Source organism: Schistosoma haematobium, chromosome 1 (genome assembly GCF_000699445.3).
Source record: "Schistosoma haematobium chromosome 1, whole genome shotgun sequence".
NCBI classification, from domain to species: Eukaryota; Metazoa; Platyhelminthes; class Trematoda; order Strigeidida; family Schistosomatidae; genus Schistosoma; species Schistosoma haematobium.
In genome coordinates, this window is record NC_067196.1 from 15,421,043 (window position 1) to 15,446,664 (window position 25,622).

A 25,622-nucleotide genomic window follows, 5' to 3' on the forward strand; every position below is an offset into this window, starting at 1 on the left:
TATCCACTTAAATATTAACAAGTTGCAACTATTGATTGTTCAGTTGCACATAGACACATATTTGTTTGTTATATTCATTCATTTATTCCCTTCGTGGTATGCTTGTTGGTCATATATATAATTGAAGCTATTTTGTCGAAACAGTGTTTTACTTTCTGAGAATGATACACCGTCGAGAATTATGATATCATTTGTCCGATAAATCAATATACGAAGTATGAAAATAATCACAAAGATATCCTCATCTTAATCATTTTCATTAAGTCATTTACTAATCCAACACTGTGGCTGAAATCTAGATGAAGACGTCAACTTGAATTTATCGCCAACTTACAACTATTTCATTAATTTAATCATTATTAATGTATGATTGGTTGATGATATGAGATTTGAATTTTTTTTTAAAAGAAATCTCTGATCATAAGTAAACATAGATAGTAGCTAGCTGTAAAATTCACGACATACGTTTCATCCTATTTGGGACTCGTCAGTCTGATGTACCTGCATCTTAGAGTTGACATTCACTCCCGTAACTCAAACCTAATATCATTCGTTTCAAACACCATCTCATTATCCAATATAAACAAACCCTGATCAATTACAGTTCTAAACATCCATACGAAAATGTAAGTAAACAATATCAAATGAATTGAAAAATCAATAATCATTGATGCATTTATTATTTTGTTTTAATATTTAATTTATCTATACAATGTAAATACAGTATTCATTTGAAAAACAAAAACTAAAACAAATAATAATCAGATCATTCAATAGTCACCTTATTCAAACAATTAATTACAATCAAATAATTAATAAACAACACTATTGAATATGATCTATTTAAAGTTTAATTATTAATCAATTTTTATTATTCTCTTTCATTAATTTTTTTCTTTTTTTTGAAAAATAATATTTAATTAAATAAATAATTTAAATAAATTAATCTTAAAATAGTAATAAAATCAATAATTATTTTTTATTGATTATTGATTAAATTAATTAATGAATTATTATATAAGATATACATGTTAGTTTATTGATTTATTGTTTATCATTTAGGCACATATACGAATGTAAAAAGTAAATAAGATTTATTATACAATAAATATAACAAATAAAACAGTGGAGACTTTTTGTTTAAAAAAAAACAAAAAAAAAATGAAATCGATTTATCGATCTTTATTTTTCTATTACTAATAAACAGGATTATTATTATTGGTATTAGTATAATTATTGATTTATTTATTAATTTCAGTGATTTTATTTATCAATCAATATAGAATACTTTGTATTCTTAATGAATTCTAGTTAATGTAAAACAATTTAAAGGACGACATTTATTTGGTAAAACAAGATTATTCAATTTATCTGTATAATTAATCATATTTGTAGTTAATTGATGTTCATTATCAAGATATATTTTATTTGTATGTAATAAATTATTATTATTATTTTGTGATAACAACGTATTATCTGTATTATAGGCAGAATGTAATGTAAATGAGTTCATTGAAGTGATACATGGAATGAAATTGATTGATGATTGTTGTTGTTGTTCTTGTTCACTGTGTGAAGTTAATTTGTGCAGTTCATTTGTAAAATGACGATCATGATATTGGGAACAGTTAAGATTATCTTCAAAGTCAATTAAATCAGAGTTTTCACACTGTTTTACTTGTATGTTTTGATTTGTTTGACAATCATTTTTATTTAAAACACGCATTATTTGTTTATGTTCTAATTTATTGTCAATATTATTAGTGTCATTTACTCTTTCTTCTTCTTCTTCTTCTTCATCATTATAATCCACATTATCGTTTTCGTCATCATCATCATCTTGTATTAGATCGTTTTTATGTGGTGATGTTGAAGATGGTGTCGTTTGACTTATAGTAAATTCATCTGGATTGATTTGACTAGATTGACTGTCACATTCTGAAATCGAATTGACCAGCATTTCTGAAGAACCACAGTTAGAAGATGGAATTAAACCACTTGTTAAATTGTTATTGATATTATTATTATTTACAGATGTTGAAGTATTCTCTTGACGGACTAAATTACGTCGATATTTTGCTCGAGCATTTTGGAACCAAACCTAAATTCAATTTTTTTAAAAGATTTGAACCCGTTTAATGAATATATATATGGATAGAAGCCTTTAAAAAATAAATATCGTAAAATTTTCATTACATTTAATGTATGATGGGAATCAGGAAGAAAACTTGTATATATGGTTTATATTCCTTAGCAAATTAATGAAATACTTTGCCTCAGAAGTTTCAAATAAACTTTAGTTGATAAGTCCAATTAAATACATAAAATCTAACTGTATATAACATTCTTTTTAATGTCAAGTAATTTAAGAGTGTTTCTTCATTACAACATTGATAATAACATATCATGAATTGTAATCAGAGAGGGGTTTTTGTGGACATTATAATAATTTAATAGTTGAATTAATGAATTACTTGAAGCTCAGTGGTCTAGAGGTTAAGCGTTCGCGCGCGAGACTGATAGGTCTTGTGTTCGAATCCCGCCAGGCGGGATAATGGATGTGCACTACTGAGGAGTCCCACACTAAGACGAAACGGCCGTCCAGTGCTTCTAGATTTTACAACGTGGTCTACCTTCGATTGACTCATAATCTCAATTATCCTTTCTGAAATAGTATATTGTTATGTTATTTAAATGCCTAATAATGAATATTTCCTATTTGAATCGTTTAACAGTAGGCTATTTATTTTAAATTCATAAGTAAATAAACATCAGATAAACAAACCAATATAAACTTTCGTGGGAGAAATTGTAGTGAATTAATTTTATAGTGTACAGTAAATGTTCGTTTTGTCTTTATGCACAAATTGGTCAAGTAGCTATGAGCTTACTTTTAAGCTTAGTTTTTGTTAAGTTCTTTCTAACTGAATCAAAGAACAAACTCCTCAGAAAATATTGAGGAACAAGATTTATGCTGTTGTTATTATTATTGACCAGAATATCAATGTTGAAAAATGTTTGTGTTTTTTTTACAGTGTTCATTTGGTAATCACTTTCACTTGTTAGAAAGAGTGTAATAATAAATTAATTTAAACTTGTTTAATTTCAAATCTGATTGGTTTATTCATAAATAATTGTACCGCTGCCTTTAGACATAAAACAATTAAATTTTGAGAAGTCAAGATTATCAGTAAGGGAATTTATGGAGATTGTAGTATTTTCAAAGTTGAATTCACGAGTCGATCTAAGCTCGATCACCATTGAAAACCTGGCCGTTTCGTCCTAGTATGGGTTTCTTTAGAAGTGCGCATACACGATCCCGTACACGAGATTCAAAACCAAAACCTTCGGTTTCGCCCGCGAACGCCTGACCATCAGATCACTCAGCCTTTGACATACATAATTATATATAACTCCCTTCAACGTATCCAATTTAAAAAGCTGTCAAATCTAATACAATTAATACCCATTTGTATAAAAAATATGACCTACCTGTAGAACACGTTTTGACAATCCTGTCTTCTCTGTCAATACCTTTAAATCTTTAACATCAGGATTATGGTTTATATTGAAATAAGCTTTCATTGTCCTCAACTGATGATGTTTAAAAGATGTACGCATACGTTTTTGTCTGGTGGTAATGCCTAGATAAAAATTTGTCCCACTGTTGAAACAGTCGTTTTCTATGTTCAAAATAATAATCATAAAAATATTGACTAATAAAATAAAATGTAGAAATATGTTGATGATTTAAAATGCAATTAAGATATCAACTTTATTTAAGTTCACTTGATGTTCTTTACTTGAAACTTCCCATTGATGTTTAGGACTGCAATTGATCAATCTCTTATTGACATATGTGCATACCGTGCGTATTACCTCGATACAGACTTAATTCACATGCATTCTAAGCAAAGGTGGATAGTGACTGGCAGTGGAATCCAGAACGCGCGTTCCGTCGTATTTGGGACTCATCAGCTGGAGTGACCATCAACTCTGAGATGCAGGTACATCCAGCTGACGAGCCCCAACTAGGACGAAACGTGTATCCTGGATTCCACTATCCATCTTTGTTTATAAATTTTATTTATTTTTGTAAAAATACTGTCTGAATAATCGAAGTGATAATAATTTGATAAGCAGGATTAAGTTCAACTACTGATTAGTTATGATTAAGTCGTGGTAACAGCCAAGACATTTTTACAGAATTCTGTTGACCAGTGAAAATAGCTTGTTCTACCTTTTTAGATAATCATGTGTATTTTTATTTTAACTTGATAAAATGTCGATACTGCTACTGCGGAACAAGTGCTCTTTTCTATTTGCTACAACGGAACAAAACTGATATGGTTCGATGTAGGGAATAGTGCAAAACTAAAGATGAGGATTTATCAATGCATTAAATACTATCGTAAAAGTGACCAAATTTTCATCAAAAATCACGATAAGATATGTATCATTTTTAGAGATCCGGTCAAAAGTTAAATTTGATTATGTTGAACTGGATGTAGTTGACATAGATTAATCAATGATTCAATGTATGTATGTACTTGATAACCTAACTGTTTTAACTAACGAATGTAAATAAATTATTGTGTTACATTTTCGCTTCTTCCCGGAAATTTTGTTTAATGTAAAATATCTAAAGGTCATCAGAAGGTTACTCTACATTTTCTGATCACTAAACGTAAACCAGAACTGAGAAGTAGATTAATACATCGATTACCGTTTGGAAACAGATTTGGATATGCAACACACTCTAGAAGAGAACTGACTAAGAGTAGACTATTTCAATTCCTACATCTATACCCAATGAAGCAAACGAATGAAACTCAAATGTCACACCTTGATAACGAATCCTTATAAACTTTGAACTGGTCTCATAGACTCCTATTAACATATCCTGTTAATTTTTGTCGACTGTCTCCTAAATAACTGGTATAGAGATCAGATAGTAATTTCGACCTTATAATGAATTTATAAACATTTATCTGAGATAATTAAAATTCCGTAAAGTGAATATATGTTAGGTGAATTACTTGATTGATCAACCAAAACGGTCTTTAATCACTAAAAAGTAATTTTCACTTAACACTTTAGACGAACAATTTATTTGATCACTCAAATAAACAGACTTTATGGCTTCAAGGAGATTGGTTTATTATGGGATAGTTCCTGTCAGAAAACCCCACCACTTGTGGGGTATTCTTAAACATTTCGAGTTCACCGTTCAGGATCAATACCAATCACTTCGAGTTTTTTTTTAAAGTTTACCCTACAAATCATAATCACATGGATATTTATTAACAACCGATGTAGCGTTCCAAACTCATACATTAGTCAGTCACAGATGGATTATTATTAGTTCATCAGTTGACTATTAATAACACTTATTAATTATATGTCATACTAAATAAATTCTCGTTAATGAACTATCATAATCTTTGTTTATTGAATATGTTTGTCCAATTTCATGGTAGAAGTAGGGTATATTCAAAATCACCTATGTTTTTATATTGAATTTACAATTAGCTCATACATATGTCATATTATTAAAACACCATCCATTGCTCTGAAAAAGTCAATCATAAATATCAAGACAGTTTACCATTATTTATTTCAAAATGAATCAATTAATAAATGAGTCAATGGTTAAACTAACCAAAAACTTGATGTATACCACTTCGACGTTTACGATTTCTTTTTTGTTGTTGTACTTGTTGAATTAAAGTGTTTGAATCTATTGATTTATTAAGTTCTAACGGGTTTTTTGAATCTACAAAATCAACTAGTGTTGAAGGATTATTACTAGATAATAGTGATGAATAATTCAACGGAGAAACATCCAAGTGTTTATGCATAAATCTGGTTCCTGATGAAGGTGGAGATGATGATGATAATGATGATGAATTATGTGGTGGGAGTGATAAAAGGGGTGTTGAAGTGTTCGAGAAAGTAGGTGTGCTGGCTGAAGTAAATGATATGCTGCAGCATGCAGGAGAGAGATATGAAGATACTGTTTTCAAAGATGTACAGATTGGAAGGACAGAAGGTGAATAAGACGAAGACGATAAAGGACAAGAAGAGCATGAAGTTTCGTGTAAAGAAGATAGCCTTTCATTTGAAGAAGCATTTTCTACTTTACGTAACGACTGATTGAAAAGATTACATGGTAAATATGATGAGTTATCTTGTAATAAATGATGGGATAATGGTGGCAAATAATGAATTGGTTTATGGGATAAATAATTGGGAAGTAATTCGATTGTTGAACTGCCTTTACCAATCAGGGGAATAAAATATGAGTTAAATCGACTGTATTTTTCATCTTTATGTAATTGCTTATCGATAAGACTGTTGATTGGTGATTTTGGTTGGTGTTGCTTTACCCCATAATCAGTGAGATTCAGTCTGTTACCAGGTTCTAGGATGTCTGTTCGAGATGAGGATTCTGTTGGTAAGTCTTCTATGTCAGGGTCGGTATCACGAACTGAAAGAACATCACTATCATGAATATAGTTCAAATTTGTATTTTCATCAGCTGAATAAGTCTGACTACTCAGTTCTTTTAATTTTCCCAGATCTCTATGATCACTCTCTCTTAAACATTTTATGCTTTCACATCGATCCGTACAACTTAAGGATGAGTCTGGTTGATGATAAGATTGTTGATAATGTTCCCAACATATCGGTTGATGACTGACATTATCCAACTCATACCGATCACCACATTTCATTATACGATGACAAATACTGCAGCAAAAGCAATCAGAATGGAATATTAATTGATTTATTGATCGTACTATTAATTCATTTGAACTGATTAATTGCTTACAATATGTGCAGACTGGTCTTGATTTAAATGATCCGAAAATTCTATAGAAATAATTTCGAAAAAAATACGTGTTAAAGGTTCTAAAGAACATGAAAATACTTTAAAATGGAAAAAAATTCTGTGAACATCAACAAAACATTATTTTTAGTTTAAGAGATTTGTGGAGGATGTTGAATTCTATTGCTTATATTATGAGCTGACCTTAGCTAGACAACCATAGAAAATCGAGAAGGACTAAGCAACTGTTTCGTCTTAATATGAGACTTCTTGATAGTACGCATTCACTATCCTACTGGGAATTGAACACAGGACCATCAGGTCTTGCAGTGAGCACTTAAACTTCAAACTACTGAGGTGGAATTAAATGAATTATACTTCTAACTTTCTCTAGATAATTTTCATTTGGATAGTTGAATTCGCGAGTCAATTGAAGCTAGACCACCATGGAAAACCTGGAAGCACTGGACGGCAGTTTCGTCTTAGTATGGGACTCCTAAACAGTTCACATTCACGATCTCGCCTCGCGAGATTCGAACCCAGGATTTTTGTTTATAACAATTTAATCAATATGATTTATAGTAAAAATGAATGAATAGATCTGAAATACTCAGTTCTATTAAAATTATTTTATAATTTTTGATGGATACTTTAGAGATATCATTTTATTAGGGAAATTAACTGGACGGCCGTTTCGTCCTAGTATGGGACTCCTCAGCAGTGCGCACCCACGATCCCGCACCCCGCAGGACTCGAACCCGGGACCTATCAGTCTCGCGCCAAGCACTCAACCAACTAGACCGTTGAGCCGGCATCCAATTTATTGAATAAAAAGCTGTGGTGATAAATGAGTCAATGATTATGAGTATCACATAAGTAATTGACAGTTAAGATAAATATTATCATAAGTTGACCTAACCAATATTTAATATTATCCCTTAATAACTTGGCTAAGCTTTCATTTATTGTTAATTGGCAACGTTTAACTGAATAAATTATTATAACTAACTTTAAATTGTCACAATCATGTTCTATAGTTGACTTCATGTTAAACTACGTACACAGAATAAAAGTTGTCAAAAATCACAAAGATAAAATAAGAATGAAAATGAAAAAGGGAAACAGGATGAATAAATTTAAGGAAGAAAACAATTAACGGTTACATTATGCTAGTCATTATGTTTGTTTACGAAAACAGCTAAATTGTATATGTACTATTTTGTTGTCTGAATACTCAGTTTTGTCAATCGGTTGTTTACTTATTATCTTATCAAATTATAATAATTGTATTCGTGAGTTGATCTAAGCTAGACCGCCATTAAAAATCTGGAAGTATTGGATGGCCGTTTCAACTTAGTGTGGGACTCCGACAGTGCGCATCCACGATTTCATAAGCGGGATTCGAAATCAAAACCTTCAATTTCGCGCGAATACTTAATCTATAGATCACTGAGCCTAAATCCAAAGGTGTTAATGTTTAACTTCAGTCGATCATGATCTTACACAACCCTTCATCCACTGTCTAAGGTACATACATGTCTCTACGGAATACGGATTGGACTCTACTGGTCACAGGTAGAGATTGTTTTATGTTTATTCCGGTGGATTTTTAAAACACTAGAATTAAAATAACTTTAGTATACATTATTTAACTTTAAAATGAACCCTCATATTACGAAAAAAATAGTTGTCCAGTGCTTTCTGATTATCTAACTAAGATCAATTCGTGATTTATATAACAGAATTCAACAGTCTCCATAAACTTTTTAAGGCTGGTCATAAACTCCACATTTTCAAGTCAACTAAGTGTATCATAGTCAGTAACTGGGGTTATGTTTTCTTTTTTTTAAGTCACTCAATTGTGAATATTTCGAAATAATTTATATTCTGAAATTAAATGGAGATATGACTTTTGCTATTTTGTAATTTTTCTTCTATCATGGCTGACTGTCTCACATTTGACATATCCGTGGCATGATGGAGTGGTGTTTTCGTCGTAGAAAACTTTACATTTTCCACGTAAGCCAGCAAGAACGATGGATAATAAAATATGCCTTCCAGCATGGATCACGATAGTGTAGATAATAATTTCCTCTTCATTCTGGTTGGTTACCAGGTGCAAGGTGACATTACAAACGAGAGTGGAGTTTATCCTCACCTACTCCTTACATTAACAAAAATTTTGATGTCAGAATTTCGTGCTAGCCCAAAAAATCTGGTATTACGGATAAATGTTATTTCAGGCCAAATTTTAATTGACTGACTCCAGAATTACAGGAACATAATTTCTGTTAGTTAAATATTATATACTAATTAATTCGATTGCATAAGCCAGTAGAACAGTCAACAAAAGTTGACCTTTTAAATCCCATCATATTTATTGTCTTGAGTTCACTGTTCTACAATAATTCATTATGGATATCTATACTACGTTACTGATATTTCTCTGAAATAAGGTTTTTTGCTCTTTGAATTATCTACTTGATAAACATATGTACATATTTATATCATATGTACTACAACATCAGTGAAGATATATCTCAGTAAAATCGACAACTGTAATACTAACAAAATAAATATAATAATAATTACTTCAATCCCCTTTGATTGGTAAATTCAATCTTATTTTTTGCCACTCCCACTTTCAAATCCATCCTATACAACAACATCTTAATTGTCATCTTCAATTCTGTTAGTTGTCGCTAGAAAACACTTTTGTAACACCATTTCAACTTAAATATTGAACTATATATATATATATATATATATATATATATATATATATATATAAAGAGAGAGAGAGGGAATAATGCCTCTAGGGTAAATCACATGAGAAATGTTTTGATATTTTATATGTAAACTTTAATTATTGTTCTTCTTCTGTACATAATAAAAGAAAACATCTATTTCCGATCCCCGCAATTACAAAAAGAAAAAAAAGAAGAAACAACGATGACCAAAGTTGTATGGATGGATGAATGTTGAAAAAGGCAACAAACAAAGAAAGTTTATTCATTCTATGAAATAAAACATAAGAGAAGGAAAATAATTTACGAAAAAAGAAACTCCATTGTTGTTTTTTATCAAATCATGTTTATATTATTGACATGTGCACATATTATCAACATCATCAACATCATCATCAATATAGACTCCCCATGGTGAGTTGAATAAGATCCACTAATGAGGGATTAGTTTTTGAAAATAAAAACACAATAAATAATGAATGTATATTCGAATAGACAAACATTTTAAAGTAAATTATTAAGCATAGAATACAATAAGTAGATTTTCTTTGTTGACTATTTTAATGATGAAAATATTCAAAAAGAGAAGAAAAAAAAAAGAAGATACATCATTAGTCATGTGAATTGATCATTCACTAAAGTAAAAGAAGACTTTTGTGTCCAATTGAATTTTTTTTCTTTTTAAAGAGAAAATAAGGGATTTATTACGTAATAAGAAGAAAAAGAACTTTTTTTTCAGATCATGATTAGGTATATTAGATTGTAGTTAATCTAGAAATATAGAAACAAACTATATTCTCATATATATAATTTTTTTAATTTTTTTTTAAAGATCCATTTAAATCATTTAACCGATAGTCACTTTTTCTTTAAAAAAACTAAAAAAAAAACTTTTTCTTTTTGAATTGAACTAAAAAGTTATCGAAATTAAATCAAGTGTAAACATTAAAAAATGTAACACACAATGACAAATTATGATTACCATATTAATGGACATTTAACTATGCAACATATATAACCGCTTACAGTATTTATAAAGATCTACACATATATATATATATATATATATATATATATATGTTTGTGTGTATGTGTTCATGCATCAGTGTGTATGTAAGTAAACACATGAGATTATTATTGAATTAAGAATATTTTTTTAATGGTTAAGATCATGAGTCATTTGAAGCTAGAACATCATGGAAAACTTAGAAGCACTGGACGGCCGTTTCGTCTTATTATGGAACTCCTCAGCAGTGCGCATCTATGACCTGGCCCCCTGCGAGATTCGAACCCAGGACCTATCATTGTGGATGTGTACTGCTGAGGAGTCTCATACTAGGACGAAACGGCCATCTAGTGCTTCCAGGTTTTTCATGGTGGTCTAGCCTCAATTGACTCATGATCTTAACCATTGAAATTACTATAATATCCACATAACCCATCTAATATGTATATATGTATCTGTTTGTGTGTATGTGTTCATGCATCAGTGTGTATGTAAGTAAACACATGGGTTTATTATTGAATTAAGAATATTTTTTTTTGTTTTTAAAAAAAGAAGTTTCACTACTTATTTGTCATATAATAAATAGTTAAAACAATAAATAATTTAATAGTTGACATTCTAAGTCAATTGAAGCTAGACCTTCATGGAAAAAACCTGAAAACATTGGTGGTCTAGCTTCAATTGACTCATAATTTCAACTATTCAAATGTCTAAAATCTTCACAAAACCCCTTCTGAATATAATTTAATGTTCAATGATATATATATATATATACATATTGTGTTTGTTTTAATAAATGATTCTATGTTATGAAAACATTGGTACTTTTAAATAGATTTGTCTGTTTTTGGTTGTTGTTGTTGTTGTCGTTCTTTTCTTTCATTGACTTTATTTAACATTTTCATTAGTTTTATTTATAATAATAAAACGAAAAAAATATTCATGTAAATAAAACTACTGAAAACTATAATGATTGATGATAGATGATTTGTCTTTGAAGAAGAAGAAGAAGAAGAAGAAGAGGAAAAACAATTTTGCTTTGTTTTTGTTTTGGATTTACTCATCCATTCTATTGCTTTTTTTATTATTCTGACTAACTGAGTGATGAAAACCGATAGAAAATACAAAAAAAAACATATATGTTTAATAGTTTTTTTTTGACAATTTCTTATAATGTAATTGAACAATGAAAGTACACTTAATGACATTACGGTTATTAATTACTTAAAACATAATGAAGTTTTTATTTCATATACAGAAATATATGAAGAATATGTTAATTAATTCATCATACTTTGTCATGTAAGTTTCTTTTATTTATTTTTATTTGTTGTTCTTTTAAAAATTGAATCAAGGATTGGTTGAAGTTAGACATTAACACCGTTGGATGTCGGCTACCTCAATGGTCTGGAGATCGATAAATCCCGGGTTCGAATCCCGTGAGGCGGGATCGTGTATGCGCACTATTGAGGAATCCCACAATAGCAGTCCAGTGCTTCCAGATTTTCCATGATGGTTTAGCTTTAATTGACTCATGATCTCAACTATTGAAATTACTTTAATCTCTATGAAACCCCTTCTGATACTAAAAAATGTATATGTTTAATAGTTTGATTTTACTGTTTCAATCTTGTGAATTCTACTAAGAAGTCATGATTTATGAAGTTGACAAAAGTTATAATAAACCACTATTTTTCATAATGAATTCAATCCTTAATAAATAAATTATATTCTGCCAATATAACCCCTTTATCACATCAAATGTTAGTCACTATACTTATTCAAATGACCCAGAATGAACTTGAAACTTAAAACCAAACTTAAGCTTTAACCAAACCGTCAAACTATTGATTCATTATCATGTAGCTGACGATAACAGGGATTCGATTACCGTCATAAATATCATAGCAGAAAATTAAGACTAGCATTCACAAACTTATTCAAAAAAGTTTATCAGTCACATGTATATTAATGAAATATTTTTTCGGTCAATTTTAACTTAAACTTTCTCGAATATTCTGATTATTAAAGAAGAACTCTGTGATACAATTATTTTTCCAAGAATGAGAATGTTAACAAAATAGTGATCATATAACTCAGTAGATTAATTACATTTATTGGTTACTGTTGTTTTTATTCTGAAACTATAAACTAATATCTAGTACTACCCAGCTCAGTTTATTCAAATATCACTATTGATCAATGTAAGTAAACTACATAAAACTCATTATATGCGAAGATAAATAGTAGCTAGCAGTGGAACCCAGGACGAGCGTTTCGTCCCATTTGGGACTCGTCAGCTGAATGTACCTGCATCTCAGAGTAGATGTTCACTATGGGACTCGAACCCAGTACCGTTCGCTTCAAACGCCAGCGCGTTATCCACTTAGCTACTGGCTCCTGATGGCCACTTGCTTGTGTAACCGGGTGAAGTTTAAATCCACTTGGTATTGTTTGTTAGAATCTTCCCATTGATGTTTAAGACTGCAATTAATAATTCTCTTATTAGCATACACGCATCCTGTACGGATTGCCTCGATATTTCCTAAAGTTATGGAGTAAACATCAACTCTAGGATGCACGTGCATTCAACTAAAGAGTTCCAAATAGGACCAAATGCCTGTTCTGTATTTCACTACTAGCCACTATCCATCGTTTCTTAGAAAGTTTTAGAATAACAGAATTATATTTCTTTGTACAAGTGATTAATTAGTAAGTACTTTGATGAAAAAATTTTGAAAGAAATTATTTAAAGATTATGACTTCACGAAATACTTTTTTTGTAATCCTTGAAGTAAAGCTTAAAATTTATTATAATGAAACGAATGATTGAATGTAAAATATTCAGATAACCATTTGTGATATTCAAATGAATAACTTGACGGCTTGAACTGATTGTGAATTTCCAAATATAAATAAATGCCAAAATACAAAACTATTGATCTTATAAAGATTTACTCACGGTTTATAGTTACTACGTTGACACGGTTATTATGTGATGTTCTTTTGGAGGTTAATATGTTCTAAAATCACCTGTTTCTTAGTTATAACATTGTCGATGGTGATTTTTTTTATCAACTTCTATGATTCACCAAGTACTAGAAATCGAATGAAGTTGACAGTAGAAGGCTATTCTGTTAAATTAACTAGATTAGATAAAGTAAATACATTTTTTAAAAAATTTTCTGACCCAAATTGTTTCCTATCATCTTCAAATGCTTTCTAACTTATGTTTATTCATTCGAACAGATATTAGATAATAAAAATGTTTTTTCATATTATAGCAATATGGCACTTCGTTTAGTAATCAAACTATGTTTTTGAAAATAATCATTTAAATCAGAAACCAATTTATTGAGTAAGTAAAACTCTGAAAGTAACTATGTGCGGACATGTCAACTTACAGGTCATACTTTCTCCACTTTGTTGACTATATCTCTTATTTGATTGACTTTTGATAATATAGTTCATTTTGTTTAAATAACTTTGTTAGTAGTGGCTTAAAAATAGTGTGGAGTAGTAAAATTTCTATATCAAGAAACAAAATTGTGATAATTTCATCGTTATAAACTTAATCAAGCTATTTATACTTTAGTTTATTACTTATGAGTAGTTTGACAGCAAATAATGAATTTCTAAACATAATTTATTATCTATCCTAAGTGATGTCAGTAAATTTGTGCCTCGTGTCGAATTTGAAGGCATTGGCAAACTATACGAAAGGGTAAACTTAAATTTGGTCAGATTGCTACATACAACTATTATTGATAAAAAGAAACAACGTTATAAACCTATGGGTTTTGAATATCCTCATAAGAACAAACATTCCTTTACGTCCAATTTTATGAATGTATCGACAATCTCTGTATAATTGCTGAATCCTATCCAAAGGCTTTTATGTAAACAGTCTCTGAAGAATTCTTTTGAGTTGGTCGATTATTTAAATGATATTCTTTTATAGTTATACACTTCAACAGTTAAGATATTCATTTCCAAATTATTATTTATATTGAAGTTTTTCACATTCATCTTATGTTATTTCATACTAATGTAAACTACTTATTTCGTTCATTCTATTAGTATAATTATTTAATTTATAAAGAAAATGTTGTATAATGGAATGTAATTTAACTAAAAAGATTGTAGATAATTTGGTACAGTTGAGTGTCCGATTATTTATTCCATCATAATGTATCAGAAGAATATATCCCTGGTAGGATTTATTTAACCCTTAATAAACATTATAACCAAGTATATTTATTCTCAAGTGATTCAATAACACGAATTGTAAAGCTATCAACACTTATGTGACAGTTGTTTTTTACAAACTTATCTAAATACCAATCTTTATTAGTTTATTAACTGTAATTCCTATTTTAACCGTCCTCTAGTAAAAATGATTGCTGCTAATAAATAAAGCATTTCATTCAAACGGGATTAATGGTTAGAAACGGGTTATTTAGAAAGGAACAGAATAGAGGAATGACCTTATGCTCGTCTAGTAGGAAATATGATCAATATATATGATTAACATAATTAGAAAACCCAGAACCTATCAGTCTCGCGCGCGAGCGCTTAACCTCTAGACCAATGAGCCGGCATCCAATGGTGTTAATTACTATAATATCCACAAAAACCCTTCTGATATTAATCAGCATATGCTCACTAGTGAATGGCTTCAAAAGGTATTTCATGGAGTTCTAGTGAGAAGCAGTGACCAGTGGAGTTCAACCGGGTCAGTTGTGAAATAGTAACTCACTGATGACAATGGTGGATGTGTCGCTCAGTTTCGTGGATTAGTTGAAGTAAGATATTAACACCGTTAGATACCGGCCAGCTCAGTGGTCTAGAGGTTAGGCGCTCGCATGCGAGATTGATAGATCCTGAGTTTGAATCCTGCGAGACGAGACCGTGTATGCGCACTACTGAGGAATCCCACATTAGGACGACACGGCCATCCAGTGCTTCTAAGTTTTCCATGGTGGTTTAGTTTCAACTGACTCATGATCTCAACCATTGAAATCATTAGAAAAATAAGTATTCATAATCTGTTAGTCGATGTTTGTCATTTCAATGTTTTTCTGTAAAGTGTATAAGAATTTTGTTATGAGGTATGGTTGAATATCCATGGAATAGAACAAAATTGATCTCAATATCTAGTAACTATACACGTGACAATGATATTCGATGTTTTAAAAATTTAATGAATTCTACTACAATCCATAAATGAAAATAATTGAATGACAAATCATTTATTATTGTAAGAATATGTGTGTATACTGATTTATATAAATAACTAATATGAATTCAGATATTAAGGGTTAAATTAGTCATCGAGTTCAATAGTTATCCATTGTACATTTTGATACAGTACATTAATCTTTAAGTGTATATTCAAAGTTTAGTTAGATTGCATAAAAGCCATTTAAGTAAGTACCGTGTATAAAATAGCCTATATGAGAATCAAGAAAGAATTTTTATGTATCATGATAATTTCTTCAATTTCATTTGTTTCATATGTTTCTTTGAATAATTCCACTTTTTAATGAATAGATGATTGATTCAATTAAGAATACAAACTATTTAAATGATATCTCTAAGCTTTATTAGGAAACCTTTCATCAATCCTACAGTTTATATGAGATATTCAACCATATTACTAAACAAAAGAACACATGATGATGATGATAATAATTTCTTTGATTGAGATCATGAACCGATTGATGTTAGATCACCACTGAAAACCTGGAAGCACTGGACGGCCGTTTCGTCCTACTGTGGGACTCCTCAGCAGTGCGCATCCACGATCTCGCTCTTGGGATTCGGACCCAGGGCCTTCAGTCTTGCTCGTGAACGTTTAACCCACTGAACCACTGAGCCGGTTGGCATCCAATGGTGTTAATGTCTAACCTCAACCAATCCACGAAATTGTGCGACCACCTTTCATTGTACTGAGGTAGACATCTGTTTCTACCCGACACGGATTAGCTCCACTGATGAAGGCTTCCCACCAGAACTCCGAGAATAATAATAATAATAGTAATAATTCATTCAGTAGATCTAAGTTTAGTTACCATACGTACATTAAAAAAAATCATGAAGAGTAAAGAGATGGAGTGAAGAAAAGGCAATAAGTATATACACAGATTAATTCAATAAAAGGATTATGATGGAATCCCATTGTTTTTCTTTTTATTTATTTCATTTTCACTTATCTTGTCACAATTTTTTTCGGGGAAAAAATTTAATTATCTATAAAGTGTATTTTTTTTAACACTTTAGTGTCTTGTATCGGAAGAGAAGAAGAGGAAATACATTTCTTGATGACATGTTTGCCTGTTGCTATGATTTATATTTATACACAATTTATAGTTTCACAATGATACATTAAATTTCATTAATAGTTTGATTGAGTTAGATATTCTATATAATCTTTTTGGTATTTTAAGTAACTAAGAAAAAGTTTTGATGAGATGATTATTTGAAGTGTTTTATTTTCTGTTCTTCTTCCTCTTCTTCTTCTTCTCTTTCTCCATAGTTTCGATAACAACTGGTATAGTAGTGAGTATGAAATATTCATTTTTATTGAATTGTAAAAGTTCTCAATAATTTAATGGGTTACTGATTAGTGTATTATAGTATATAATTTAATCTGTAATCCTTAGTTTAGTTTTATCCACGAGTTGCTCAGTGTTACTATTAGTTAGATCCGAATTTAAGTATGACAAGAACAACGAGAGTAAGAGAATGAGGTGGATTCATTTATTCTGTTACGTTTGTTGTTCTTGCTTTAGTTAAACTTGTTAATGAGAAAAATTGTATGAATTATCAAGATATTCAATAATTGAATGTAGTGAGCAGAAAATTGTAGGTGATCAAGATTTGACTCTATTGAAAAACAGTAATTTTTCGAATTTACAACGATATCTTGCAAATGATTATTAACAAACAGGATGCCTACTACATAAGAAGTTTTTGGTGAATTACAAATTTTATGATTTACATCACGAAGTGATTTCACTAAAGATTATCATGTTGTAGATTATCATGTTTAATTGAAGTTTAAACAGTAGTCACCGTAATATAACAAATGTACTTTAATTATCGTATTTAGTGTTCAAAGACATCTACTATTGACTAAAAATATTCTATTGGCTTTATTAATTAATTAATTTATTTATTTAAATACACAAACGTTGGTACAAGGAGGCACCAAACAGATATGTACCACATAAATCATTCGGTTTTTGTGAGAGATACTGCCCGGGTGCCCGAACCGAAGCAGATGGGTTTATTAGGGGGCAACACCTGGAGCCTTTGACCTAAAGGTCTAATCCACAAGGCAGTGGAGCAATGTAAAGAGATGCAGTCCCATGGTAGCCGGTCACCAACAATCGGTTCATATGCCATTTGTTTTCTTAGGATCCTGGAGCCCATGTACACCATCGGTTTGGAATCAGGGTTTTCCAGTTCCCCTAGGTGAACTCTCCATGTTCACTAACCCGGTTAACGCGCTGGACATTCGCTTTTCGTACTCTCAATTTTGTAAACAACAATAATGCCGCGAGAAGGCAGTGAATAGGACTTTTCTGGCAGTGGTTGTATGCACGTGGTCATGTGAGAGCATTTGAAGAGGGAGAGCGGACTCTCCCCACCCTCTGTCATACCAGGGTATTCGAAAGTTAAATAATCAACTTAATTGCTTATAAGTTACTTTAGAATAGTATCAATAATATAATTTCATGCTACATTGATGAACAATATTAAGTTTTTTTTATTTAAAAGAAGTCCAGTGAACGTTTTAACTAACCGAAAACTTGGACCGATTATGCTGTTCTGATGATTTTTCTTATCTATTAAGAGTATTCTTTCCATAAACAGTTTAATTTATTATTTATTTGCTTAGAGAACAAGAAAATAATTAACTAATTATTTCCATTTATAATATTCATCTTATAATAATAAAATATTGTGGAAATACCTAACTATTATTATTAATGATTGTTATTACAATTCTATGTAGGGTTTAATATATACATTTATCTAACATAATAGTGGAAACTTGAGTTATCTTACTTCTTGTCAGAGGACCAATTTTAGTGTGGAGGATTTATGATGACTATTGAATTTTACAGTTTATATCACAGATCGACCTTAATTAGATAACCATTAAGAACCAAGAATAAAGGCACACCTATCTAAGCCTAATCTGGATTTTCTCAGAAGTGTAACTATAACAGTAAGCAAATCCATGATCTTCAGGTCTCGTTGAGCATTTAACATTCAGACCACTGAGTTGGGATCGAATGGTTTACATTTATAGCTTAAATCAATGTGTAATACTGAGAGATCATCTGCCAGTACCACTGACAGATAATTATTTCATAGCCAATCTGAAAATACTGAATTTGATCGTCAATTATATCGTGAAGACGCAATTCTGAGGGGTCCCAAACTGAAACGAAGCAGTTATTCAGTCAAACCTGGTTTCCGACTATACTTTATCTGTGATTAATACATGACGAACACAACCCATCTATTTTAGTTGTATAAGAATGTTCATCTCGTTTTGAAAATAGTTTTGTAATAGTTCAGCATCTAGTTTTTAACCTTATTTATCTTCGACGATTTCGCTTTTAATTATTCCCTTGACGATCTTCAATTCAGACTCTGTAACGGAAAGTTGGAATTCTGATTAATTCCAATATCTAAAATATTTACAAATACAGTGTTTTCTAATGCATTTAAGTTTTAGTTGAAGTATTTCTTCATGTATTCGTTTAGGTTACCAGTGTGTGGGATCGTTAACTGGGCAATCCACTCGTAAAGAACATTTTATAAATACTGTAAATGATTAAGTTTACTTATATATATGTTTTTGAATGTATAGTTTCACAGTATTTCATATGAACAGTTTTAATTGATAAGTGATTGCTTGAAAAAATATTTGATTTCCCAAATGTGAGAATAATAATAAGGAATAAGAATAGTTATTTGCAAAGATCAAATGGAAGAAACAAGGACCTCATAATTCTTCAAAATCCCCGCAAAAATGCTCCATTTCTCTATGGATAGCACCAACATGAACCTCTTTGTTAGACAATGAAAAATTTCAGTGGCTTATTCATTGAATGATGAGGTCAGTCACTCCTTGAATACCTCAGTAGTGATATCTCAGGGGATAAGACTGGGTAATCAGGGTTTGAATACTATAAGAAGTATTAGTTCCACTAGGATTTTAGGTAAGTCTTGCTGACGAATCCTGATTAACACGAAACACAGGTTCTACAGTGTTTTTTGTCGATTACCTTCAACTACCTAATAGTGAATTCTTATTTTTGCTTATCTATCTCTTTTATTCAGCTAATCCCCACCATCATTAGTTTGTCGTTTAAATGTGCACAATCATAATTGACACTTACTACAACAAAAATTGGGAAGACCGCATTATGTATATATAGTTCATGTGATATTCAGAAACTGATAGTCTCTAGAACAATGAAAGTGATGTGCTGCCGTGATGTCTTTCCAATATTTGTTCAATTTGTTTCTTTTTTTTAAAAATTTCTTATATGTTTTCTTAAAAATTAAAACAAAATAAACTGATTGCATAACTACTTATCAATGTGAAATGATGCAAAGTTAAAATCTCTAACAGATAAATCAATAAGAGAAAAGCAAGGGTATTTAACTATAAATAGTGGTAATCTAAATAATATGAGTAGTATAACAATAACGATAAGGATTATTTATGCTTAAGTAAATCTTACTAATATATATATATATATATATATATATATATATATATATATATATCCTTAGCGTACTTCAAAATGATTTCATATTATTATTATTATTATTCGTCACTATAAAAATGTCAACATGAAAATGTGCATGTCTAAAAGTATGAATGATACAATGAAGAATTTAGTTGATTAAGAAAGCAGGAATTGTACTTACATGATTATTTCACAAGTTTTAACTAAAACTATTCATAAGAAGCTTATAACTAAACATGGATACTTAACTTGTATATGAATATATAGATAATCTCATTTAAGAATTCAATATGAAATTTTTCTTTTCCTCTTCAACATTTTAAATAGACACAATGACAGAATAGATTTTGCATGTTACAAATAATCATAACAATGATGATAATGTTGACATGAAAGAATGAAAAAAATGGGGGGGGGAATAAAGATAATCATTACATAATATAAAAGAGGAGAAAACATTTATCACGCTATCTAATATGAGAGGAAAAAGTTTTTAAAAACAAACAACAACAAAAAAAGCAAGAAAATGTGCTTATTCAAGATTTGGAAAAGGGTCAAAATTTTCACTTTATTATTCAAGTGTTCTATTGAAATCAGTAATGTTGAAGTAGAATAATGTGAATGAGATAGAGAGGAAAAGAGATAGGGAATTATTTATTCTCTTGTTGATCGATTGATTGATCAAGCTTGATTCTTTTATTAAAAAAAAGTAGAATATGAAGTGCTCGCGTGCGAGACCAGTAGGTCCTGGGTTCGAATCCCGCGAGGCAGGATCGTGGATGCATACTGCTAAGGAGTCCCTTAGTAGGACGAAACGGCCGTCCAGTGCTCCCAAGTTTTCCATGATGGTCTAGCTTCAATTGACCCACTCTCTCAACAATTAGAATATGAAGTAGTTGGTTTAAAATAATCGAAATGATAAACGTGAACAGTAATGTCGACTTCTAATAATCAAAGGACACTTACCTTTTTAAGTAATTATATATTAAAGAAGAGTTTGCCCGAAGTGTGCTTTTTCATAAATGGCTTTAGTGGTTAATTAACGATGACTTCTTTCATCTGATAAGGATTTGCAATATTATATATATATATATATCACTAATTGATTTCAAACTACAAATCAGGAATCAATAGACACTTGTTTTGTTCTAGTGCGGGACTCCTTAGCACTCATATTGATAACTGCATTTGGCACTAAACCTTCAGGTCTAGCAGTGGATGTCTAACAATTGGACCACTAAAATAATGTTCAGTAATTTTTACTATGAATTTCAACAATCTTTACGACCCCCAGTTATCATTTGATAACTTTGAATATTAGTCACTTGTCATGTCATATCACCTTTCAATTACCTTGACAACCATTTGTGAGTGCATAAATGTATACGTTTTAATCAGTAATATAATTAGTGAACAAAATGCCTCTTGATTAGTATTGACTTTATTATTATTATGATTGCTGAACGTATATGATAAAAAAACTAGTTAAAGAGAAATAATTCATCACTCTTTTTTCCCCATTCTTTTTCAAAAGTCATGTCAGCAATTAGTAATTGTAAGAATATAAGTCTATTCTTTTCAACTATATTTCTAATGATTTTTTCGTAAGTAATGATGGATAGCGGCTAGCAGTGGAATCCAGTTTGACGCGCGTTTTGTCCTATTTGGGACTCGTCAGCTGGATGTACCTGCATCTTAAACCTCAATGGGAAGATACAAGCCAAACAATACCAAGTGAATTTATATTTCTAATAATTTTTTTATTATGCTTTCTCAATTTCCTTAGTTATTAATTAGAAATATCTACGGTTACAAAAGAAATTCATCCAATGAAATCGAAGATTTATCATAATGACATTGATTACTTACTTACATCTAGTTCAATTATGAATTTTTAAGAAAAATATGCCTTCGATAGCATTTCTAAATGCAGAATTGAGCAATGTATGATCAAAATGTAATTATTGTTAGATCAGTCACTTGTATTAACTTAAACAGTCGTGAAATATACTTTGAAGTCTTCTGATCGACTGTACTTGTAAACATTTAACCTCATACATAATATTATATTTCTTGAAGTGATCATACTCTACTCAATAATATGATCTATGATATAATGGCAGTTATCATTTAATGATCAATTAATAAATAAGTCCATAAATAAATTTTATAAACGCCGGCTCAGTGGTCTAGTGGTTAAGCGCTCGCGCGTGAGACTGATAGGTCCTGGGTCCGAGTCCTGCGAGTCGGGATCGTGGATTCGCACTACCGAGGAGTCCCACAATAGGGAGAAATGGCCGTCCAGTGCTTCCAGGTTTTCAATGGTGGTTTAGCTTCAATTGAAATTACTACAATCTCCACAAAACCCCTTCTGATAAATGTAATTGTTATATTATTTTTTATTTATATACCATTCTTAATTCATTTTTCTCTATGCTTGTATGATATTCATGTTTTTAAAAAACAAACAGCAAAATAATAAACAGTTTGAGAATAATTAAAGTGAAAGAACGTGTTTTTAAAATTTCAGCGAATGAATTTGAATACAAATACATTCTTCCTTTTTAATGTGTCATATCAACTCGGTGCCAAAATACTGTGAAACTATCCAGTCAAATTTAGACAAAAGTTCTTATTGGTTTGAGAATAATATCGACAACATCATACGATATCTAGAATAAAAAGAATCTTATTCTTCCTTACTTTTCTAATAAAAATCAAATGTAAGTGAAACGAAAAATTAAAACGTTTTCATAATGATAATATAGTGCTAATTTATTTTTGTAGTGTTTGTTTGAATCTTCCCATTAGTGTTTAGAACTGCAATTGCTCAGTCTCTTATTGGTACATATGCATCCTGTGTGGATTGCCTCGATATTGCTTTAAGTTACAAGTATTAGAAGTAGAGATGGATGGTGGCTAACCGTGGGATACAGTACGTATGTTTCGTCCTATTTGAGACTCGTCCCGAATTCAATATCAACTCTGAGATGCAGGTACATCCAGCTGACGAATGGTAAAGTAGGACGAAACCAGCGTCCTGAACTCCACTACTAGTTGCCATCCATCTTTTTTGATAATATAATACATTCGAGAGCATAAAATTTCACTTAATTTCTTTTCTCGCTACTTCTTAATTGACATCATTTATTGCATGTATATTTACATTTTCTATTTTTGTATTTTGTTATTTCACACTGATACATACATATTCTTGTTAGCTGGGGCTACTTTGTAAGCATACATCAATATAAACGTACACATAAACTGAGAGAGAGAGAGGGAGAAAGAGAAAAGTAAAGAGTTAGTGTCTATTTTTTTATTATTACTAACGGGACTTTATTTGTTGTTTCCCTGATTTAAGAATTTTTGATCCTGGTTTAAACGTTTGTAGTCACTTTATCATTATTGCTTTTGTTGATGCATGAAGTTTGACTTAATTAGTGTTTCTATCTACATAATCAGTTTATTTATCATGTATTAAATTTAGCCATTGGGTATATTTTTTTCAAAATAATTCTCTCTAGAGATCATAATCCAACTTAAACTATGTTTATGTATATATAATATATGAAAACAGGGAATAAATGAAATGGAGGAATTTGTAATATATGTTCACGTGTATCATTATTGTATACATATATCTCTTCAAAGTAAACGTTTAAAACAACATGGTACATTTTTAATGAATATCAACTCAACTGTAGACTAAAATGTTTCGTCACTTACACCAAAGGTCATCAATATTGCAATTCGACCTAAAACTATCTGATTTCAATGACACGTGGCTAATAAATAAGTTGTGTGAGCTAGTAGCCATATCCAACATTTGTTAGTTTATATCTCTTAATAGAAAAGGCAATTTTCGTAAATATTTGTTAATATTTAAAGAAAATTTGGCGGTTTCATATATATTTTTTGAATGACTCTCAAGTGTTTCTTCTTTTCTGCCATTATATATACTAATATAAGTTAGTGACATAAAAGCATCTGATGACTAATGTTGCGTAACGATGCAACTCATAGTTCTTTATTGAAACTTGTGACTTAATTAACTAAATAAAGAAATCTGATTATAATAATTACATTTGATAATGAATGTCCGTTTGTTTAATAAAATTAACGATTCATCTTGAGCAATTGGAAAGTAACAGTCTTGTTCATTATATAAGAGACTGAGTGGTGTGAATTACCTGTTACTTGATAGAATGATATTGTTACAAAGCATGACTGAAACGTGTAATGATTAATTCACGTATTATCTCAATAGTTGAGATTATGAGTCAATTGAAGTTAAACCATCATGAAAAACCTGGAAGCACTGGATGGCCGTTTCGTCCTATCGTGGGACTCCTCAGTAGTGTGCATACACGGTCCCGCACCCCTCCGCGAGATTCGAACCCGGGACCTATCAGTCTCGCGCACGAGCACTTAATCACTAGAACACAGCCGGTCGGCATCCAACGGTGTTAATGTCTAACTTCAATTAATCCACGAAATTGAGCGACACATCCACCATTGTCATCAGTGAGTTATTATCTCACAACTGACCCGGTTGAACTCCACTGGTCACTGCTTCTCACTAGAACTCCATGAAATACCTTTTGAAGCCATTCACTAGTGAGCATATGTTGATTAATATCAGAGGGGGTTTTGTGGACGGCCGTCCAGTTCTTTCTGGTTTTCCATGGTGGTCTAGCTTCAATTGACTCATGATCTCAACTATTAGACTTACTACAATCTCCACAAAACCCCTTCTAGCACGTATTATCATTATGTTGAAATGTTAATTATAGCAACTTATCTATTTGTAAACAATATGTCATACACTCATTAAATCAACTGTCAGTTTGAGTAGTATCGTCTCTTTTCTGTACGAATTAACAAAATATTTGAGAAGAGTTAAAGATTAAAAGTAAAAAAATAAACTAATTAGAACAGCAATAACAATAACAACGAATATGACAAAAACTATATTACTAGAAATAATTTAAACGCTAATTCTTATCAAAGTCAATATGTAACAGTACTATACTACTTATAAGTATGTTTTGTGCTGTGTTTTTTTTGTAGTCTCGTTCTTAAAAAGCACATTATGTATTTATGAAATAAAAACTGTAAATGTTATGAAAGTTTGGTATATCAGTTTAAAGTTTATTTCTTCTATAGAATAGTTTAATGTTATTAACTACCAATAATTATGAAGTCCTTAGAAGGGGTTTTGTGGAGATTTTAGTAATTTCACTGGTTGAACTCAT

General features: G+C 30.6%; 2 protein-coding genes across 2 annotated transcripts in view; both read right to left on the reverse strand.

The window, feature by feature from the left end:
- Positions 1 to 1,297: 1,297 nt before the first annotated feature.
- On the reverse strand, positions 1,298 to 7,137 carry LHX9 (LIM/homeobox protein Lhx9; the record flags this gene model as incomplete). The annotated part of the gene is made up of 3 exons (XM_012939459.3): positions 5,663 to 7,137; positions 3,493 to 3,683; positions 1,298 to 2,101 (listed from the first exon to the last, which is right to left on the reverse strand). The coding sequence occupies exons 1-3, from the start codon at positions 6,924 to 6,926 to the stop codon at positions 1,298 to 1,300; spliced, it is 2,259 nt and encodes a 752-aa protein (XP_012794913.2). The 5' UTR covers positions 6,927 to 7,137.
- A 3,257-nt stretch (positions 7,138 to 10,394) lies between these two features.
- The window catches only part of MS3_00010064 (uncharacterized protein), a gene marked incomplete at both ends in the record, with an annotated part of 47,325 nt that continues 32,097 nt past the window's right edge, over positions 10,395 to 25,622 (reverse strand). The window contains 3 exons of the mRNA XM_051218397.1: positions 10,395 to 10,446; positions 14,645 to 14,658; positions 21,718 to 21,823. Coding sequence (XP_051073253.1) covers positions 10,395 to 10,446; positions 14,645 to 14,658; positions 21,718 to 21,823 — 172 coding nt within the window. The remainder of the gene's footprint in view (positions 10,447 to 14,644; positions 14,659 to 21,717; positions 21,824 to 25,622) is intronic.